Raw genomic sequence first — 6,428 nt, 5'->3', positions numbered from 1 at the left:
TGATTGTGTAAAAACAAGTTCTGAAGTTGGACAACAGAAGCTAAAACTGATACCAAAATTAAAAGGATTTCATTCTTTTTTTAACATACGTCAACAACGTTAATATACGTCAACTTCTCACAACTTTTTCCCTTTGACGTTGAACTCAACACATCTCAAATACAAGTTTCATACATGTTTATAATCAACAACACTTTAATTAAATTTCAAAACATTCACCTTATGAATAACCCTTTCTATTAGTTATGTTACATAAATGATTTAAAAACCCCTCATAACCACTTGCAAAAAACAAGCGTCACTTGTGTCACTCGACAAGTTTTTCTCATAATTTTAATGAGATCTCTTTTGCTCTGTAAAAAAATAAAAAGCATAAAAATGACCAATTATGTCACTGAATGAATTAAAACACATAAACACCTGACAGCATGTCTGTGCTCCACATCCTACACCTTTCTTTGCTCTTTTAACTTTAAACCAGTGTGAGAAGAAAAGGTCATGCATGAATAAAATCATCTCGTGACTCATTTTACACACTGAGCATTTTTAATGGTGTACAACTTAGAACAGTTTGATGTTAAATGTTTGAGATTTTCACATAAAAGTAAAAAGGTAAAAAAAAAGTCCAATCCTAGTTTACATCTTTGTTCATGTCCATAATTGAAAGACCTTCTTAATTTGTTCTTCCATTAATTTGATTTTAACATTCACATACAAATTACCTGCATGTTTATCATATGGTAAAAAAAAGAAAAACATTTCAAATTATACAAAAAACTAAATCTGATCTGTCTGACACTTTAATGACTATTAATTTGTAATGACACGTACACGGTGTTCTCCTTTGATTAAAAACATTTTCTGGAATCCTTACTACTCAATGTTATACTGCAACTCCATCTCTACTTTACTTTTCACATTACAAAACAGTTATTAAATTATGACAGTTTCTGTCATTTTGAATCACATAATCATTATTGCTATTGATGCACTCCAATCAAATCAAAAACTATTTCGGTTAAATAAACTTTGGGTTTCTGTTACTTTGAGTAGACCTTGGTTGTTTCTGGCTCACTCACAGATTGTACATTTCATCCAGACTTTCAATAGCTTCTTGTTTACTGTAGGTTCTCCACTCATTGGGAATTTCTCCTCTTCCCTGGAATTTTAATGTGTAGTGGCCTTCCAGTTGTTTTTGAAATCGACAGACAAACCATTTCCAGTAAATCAGTTTAGACTCATCAGGAGTAATCTGCCATGTAGCATACTCCTCCCCAGCCGTTTGATACTCTTTATAAGGAATACGCTCATCTGAACCATGATGGGGGCGGAAACGTTCATCACTTGCAACTAATGTTGTACAGAAATGTATGTCCAGTTCCACAGTGTCTTTGTAGTACCATCCTTTAATCCCAGAAGGCCGATGGAAAGGGACATTGTGTTTATCAGGGCTGTGATCTGCTATGGTGTTGGTGCAAACAGCTGCACAGAATGGACACGTTACCCAGCAACAGTTACACAGCTGATCGATGAGGATTTGATCAGGCTTCATCCTGAATTTCTTCATCTTATCCAGTGACAGTTTGCTCACTTCCTTTATGACAGATACAAGACCTTTCTCTGTCTCCTCTTTAAGAAAGTCAAAATTGTTTATGTCACTGAAGTTTTGACAACAGAAGTTGTTGAATGTTAGCTGATCTTTTAGAAAACTGGAAAATTCCTTCAGCCACATGTCTGGGTCTCCACTCTGTTTTTTTACTTTCTCTGTAGCATCATATAAAGCTTGACTCAGAGGTTTTGATGTCTTCAACATTTTTCTTGAGTATATTCCGTGCTTTATCTTTGTTGTCTGTAAGATGTATTTCTGTACTTCCTCTTTTATAAAGGCCTCTACTTGGTTCCTGGGCGTCGTGTAGTGATAAAACCATCAAAGTCTTCTTTCTCAGCCAGACTTTAACACATGTTTCTCCAAGTTCCAGCCTGTTCCCCACTGAATGCTGGGAAAGTGCACATCATTTCTCCAGCCGATCAATTGCAGTCTTGTTCCAGACCTCAACAGTGGAAACTTCAGTTTTTCACAGATCTTTCTCCAAGCACAACAGCAATGAGTTTCCTTTGCAGAAGCTTTGAAAATGTTGTAATATTGCATTTTCTTGCTTTCAAATAACTGAGTGCATCATTGTTTACTTTAAATTCTTGTGAGACTCTGAAAGCAAACTCTCTGCTCTGTGAAACACATACAGTTCAGATCAACTGTAACCTCCTTCTTCAGAGCATATTTCCTCTTGATTCAAATTCTTTCAGTTTTCTTTCACATTGTTGGCAACTTCTCTCAAGTAAGTTGGACTGTAGCCTCGTGTAGCGACAGGTTTGCTCTTAAGGAACAAGGACTGTTTTTCAACATTGTCAATAAGGGATCTGATCAGTTGCTGTTCTTCATACCCAAAGTATCCCTTATTGTAATACATTGCTTTTGTAGCTGTTTCTGAAACAAATGCGCTGTTTTTGAAACTATTGTAGCTGATTTTGAACGCAATGTTTCTGTTTCTTGGTCTGGACTGTTCTCTGTTGTTTTCTGTCCTTCCTTATCTTTTTTTGTTTTTTTGTTTTTTTGTTTTTTGTCCACTTATGCTTTGAAATTGTTGGCCTGTGTTACACGCTTGGTGCTTTGTCAGAATACATAATGACTGTAACACCAACCTCTGATATTTTTTTGTATGTGCCACTGTTTTAGATTCCTTTATTAGACACCATTCAAAACCAAGGTCCAGAAGAATAGTTGACTGATCTTCTTCATAGTTGATGTCCTCAATAGGTTTTGTATCTGCAGTTAGTTCCCTAACCCAGTCACTCCAGACAAAGTTGAAGTGCTTCTTAAGTTCCTCTTCATCTTTTGCCTTGTCCTTTAACTGATGAGCGAGGTCTTTGCTCTTTTGTAGCAGTTTTTTCTCAAACTCTGTCTTCTTATCATCCAGCTTTTTACGAGCATTCTTCTGCTGGATGACTTCATCCAGTTTTCTTTTAACTCCTCTCACTTGTTCATCAAGAAACTCCTTGATTTTGTTTTCAAATCGTCCTCGCCACTGAACCAATATTTCTTTGTCTCTATCGTCATTAAAGTATGTTGTCATTGCTTTTTTGATTTCTCCATAGCCTTTGCTCATTTCTTTATGAAGATAATTGAACTCTACCTTGTCAAGTTTTCCATTTTCAATTCTGGTATAAAGTCCGTTCTCAATGGTCAACATGTTGCTCCTCAAGGCCCAGGTCCAGTTCCAATACTGGACCTCAAGATGTCTGTATACTGCAATTTCAAGTGTGTTTTTGAAACTGAAAACAAAGTTTTCGTTCATCAAGGCGTTCCACAGGTCATGAATTTTGCTTTTGAATTGTGAGAGAGTAATCCATCAGACTGTGAAGCTTTAGAGAGGATGAAGGTCTTCAGCTCTTGGATACTCCACCTGTAACCGGATTTGGAGGAGCCATAGGTGACTTCCTTCCCATAGTTGGGCAAAATATTCACATCTTTCGCACATCAAATCATGACGTCATGAACACTCGGATCACACAGACCTCCTCTTTGGCTGCTAGCTGGGCCATCTGGTCCAGTTTTTTCTGCAACCGTCTCTTTCCATCCATGTTTTTCTCTGCAGCTGCAATTCTGTAACATTCTGGTGACAAACACACAACTAGGAGAAAGTTTAACTTTCTTCATCCTCATAACACGCCTGAACAACAATCTGCAGAACATCTTGCATCTCAGCTGGATTCTCTCCAAAGATGTTATGAGTGTCTGTTTCCCAGACCAACAACAAATGTTGCCAGTTCATTGTCGTGGTAACGTGCGTTACCTTCCAACTCAAGAGCACGCAGTCCTCAGTGTCCACCACTGAAATATAGTCAAACTGAAAGTCGTTCTTGATCTCCTCTGACCTTTGACCACTGCATGAAGGCACCCTTGGTGCACCTGCCAGCACTCACTGCACCTGTAACCCAAACATGGCATTCAGCATTGTTGATTTTCCACTGCTTTGTACGCCTAGAACAGACACAACAAACTCCCTTGTCACCCAGTTTCTTTATACTTCATCTAAAAGATAGAGATCCAAGTCAAAGGCACATGACGTCATCACCATCCATCAGCTCCATTGGGTGTCCTGATATCATCAGCTCTGCAGCCAGCTCAGGGTATTTAGACCAGTCAGGCTGTCCCCTCTTTGTTTGTTTCTGCAGAGATGCATGTGCTTCATAGATCTGTCCCATTTCTCTAAAGATGTGCTCCAAGCCAAACGTTGCGGACTGTAATTCTGTTGATATTTGATTAAGTTCAGTTTGCTTGCTTTTTAACAGATCAGAATTATCATGCTTCTTCTTCAAAGCCAAGACCTCAGACCACTTTTCATCATAGCTTTGGAGAATTGAAATAAGATCTTCTGTGGAAAGGGCATCTATTAAGATCTGAGTCCACTTCAGAAAATACTCCTTGTCTGTTGATGGCAAGGATGAGAGGCTTTTAATGAACAACTTCATCAGTTCACTACAAGAAGCATTGCATTGATCTCGTCGTATTTGCATCAGTTCCTGTTGCTTTTGACATTTCTCCTTCTCAATGTGTCCTTTGAGGTGATGCAGTTCTTTGTTGTTTTTGCTCCACTTATGCCACAGGTGGCCTTGACAAGGGAGAAATGCATCTTTGATCTTTGAAACTTCCATCCGCTCAAGTAAGTTTATTATTTGCTTTGCAGCAGATTTCCCATTTTTGCAGATTTCGTCATCTTCATCCACTCTGATTCCAGATACCTCAGCCATGCTTTCAAGCTGGAAGGATGCTTGTGTTCCAGACAAAATGTCTCCAATTATTTTTTTTAGCTCTTCAGAAACATCTGAAAGGCTTCTGTCCTTTAGACCTATTTTGTATTTTCCTTTTTTTATCTCAACTGCACCACAATCATTATCAGCCAACAGAATAATGAGAGGCTTTGGAGACTTGAGAAGGGCTGAGATAAGTGCAAAACTTTCATCACCTTTTTCCAAACTCGGTACAAGAAGGACAGTGACTGAAGATTTTTCCATCAGTATATCACGCTGTTTTTTGATCAACAGAGCATCACCATGAAGATTACAGAAGGCAATGCAGTCATTGAATGCGTCATTGGGTTTTCCACCAGGCAGTACCAGGCAATCTCTGCCACACCATCCTCAGAGGACGAACTTGGTGCTACCTGACATTTCTGTGGAAGAAGGTGTTGTGACGGTCGTTGATCAAAGTGTTCATCAGCTGAGATTTAGACAGAGATAGTGAACCAGGCGGAGAAATGACACCTGGGTGTCTCAGCTTTGCAGATGGTGACTCTTCATGTGGACATGTTGAATTATCTTTAATTTTGGTTATCTTCCAGCTTTTTCTTATTTGTCTGATGTCCACAAAGGACAGTCAATATCCATGTTGACGGGGTCAGGAACAAGCAATGGTAAGGCGTACTGACATTGTGATAGCTTTGTAATCTGTTCTGCTTAAAAAAGCTGTCTGAGCAGTGAAATACTGCCATTGAACATCCATTGGATGCACATGAGTCTGCTTTGATTGTCCACAGTCTGCAGTGGTGCTTAAAAGAGCTTCTAAAGCTAAGTCATTGTCGTCTTTCTCTACAGTGTCAGACACTGGATTAGGCTTTGAATGGCTCACCTCAGGACTGTCTTGTTTTACAGGAATATATCTGGCTCTGTAGTCTAACATCAACAACTTCTGAAGAAAAGTATGAGCAAGATCTTTCTCAGATGTGTTATGGTCCTGTTTTACAGGCGGACCTATTTTAAGAAAATCTGCTGGTGTTAACTTCTGTTTGTCTTGAAGGTGAAGTCTGTCAAACAGTGTTTCAGTTTCTCTTTCATATTGTTTTTTCTTGTTGATCTCTTCAGAAATCTCCACTGGCTGCTGTAAATAAATAAATAAACATGTACTCTATGCAAAATATGAACATACAATACAATGGGATCTACAGTGAATAGTCTTAGGATCTTGTGAATAAAGTATTCTTAATTTAAATTTGAAAACAAATAGCATACAATAATAAACAGTGGTGTATGACAATGACTTTTGGACCTAAAATATCTCACCTTAGCAACTGAATTAGCTTCACTCTCCTTGAGCTTGTTCACTGCAGCATGATGTGAGAACAAGCAGATACCAGGATCAAACATTACACTGTTTTTATCAGTTAACTTTTGCAGATTAATAACATGTATGTGCAACCATTATGTGTATATTCACAGAGTTAAGTGATCTACAAGATTCTACTCTTCTGCACAAAAAATGAATATTCCAAAAAAAAATTACCTTTCACATTATTTGCAGATGATACAGATGTGTTTTCAGACTCCCCTCCTGTGCTGTCATCATTCTTCTCTGAGTGTTCACCTTCAGCAGG

The 6,428-nt window shown here is 38.2% G+C and overlaps 2 protein-coding genes across 2 annotated transcripts in view; both read right to left on the bottom strand.

Moving 5' to 3' along the window:
* Nucleotides 1-1,067: 1,067 nt before the first annotated feature.
* On the bottom strand, nucleotides 1,068-1,944 carry LOC116702451 (interferon-induced very large GTPase 1). The gene has a single exon (XM_032536651.1). It carries the CDS (start codon nucleotides 1,811-1,813, stop codon nucleotides 1,076-1,078), a length of 738 nt encoding a protein of 245 aa, XP_032392542.1. The 5' UTR covers nucleotides 1,814-1,944; the 3' UTR covers nucleotides 1,068-1,075.
* A 2,143-nt stretch (nucleotides 1,945-4,087) lies between these two features.
* Nucleotides 4,088-6,428, bottom strand: part of LOC116702439 (interferon-induced very large GTPase 1-like) — a gene marked incomplete in the record, with an annotated part of 7,703 nt that continues 5,362 nt past the window's right edge. Inside the window, 8 exon segments of the mRNA XM_032536631.1 lie at nucleotides 4,088-5,168; nucleotides 5,171-5,221; nucleotides 5,224-5,418; nucleotides 5,421-5,510; nucleotides 5,513-5,551; nucleotides 5,554-5,935; nucleotides 6,118-6,158; nucleotides 6,338-6,428. Of these exon segments, the coding sequence (XP_032392522.1) occupies nucleotides 4,111-5,168; nucleotides 5,171-5,221; nucleotides 5,224-5,418; nucleotides 5,421-5,510; nucleotides 5,513-5,551; nucleotides 5,554-5,935; nucleotides 6,118-6,158; nucleotides 6,338-6,428 (1,947 nt within the window).

The sequence above is a fragment of the Etheostoma spectabile genome, chromosome 15 (assembly GCF_008692095.1).
Source record: "Etheostoma spectabile isolate EspeVRDwgs_2016 chromosome 15, UIUC_Espe_1.0, whole genome shotgun sequence".
Taxonomy (NCBI): Eukaryota; Metazoa; Chordata; class Actinopteri; order Perciformes; family Percidae; genus Etheostoma; species Etheostoma spectabile.
The sequence above is the reverse complement of the archived record's forward strand: the minus strand, read 5'-3'. Positions and strand labels throughout refer to the sequence as shown.

What these genes read in the sequence shown, in the direction of transcription:
- LOC116702451 (XM_032536651.1), bottom strand. Translation starts at nt 1,813, where the DNA reads ATGTTGAAGACATCAAAACCTCTGAGTCAAGCTTTATATGATGCTACA.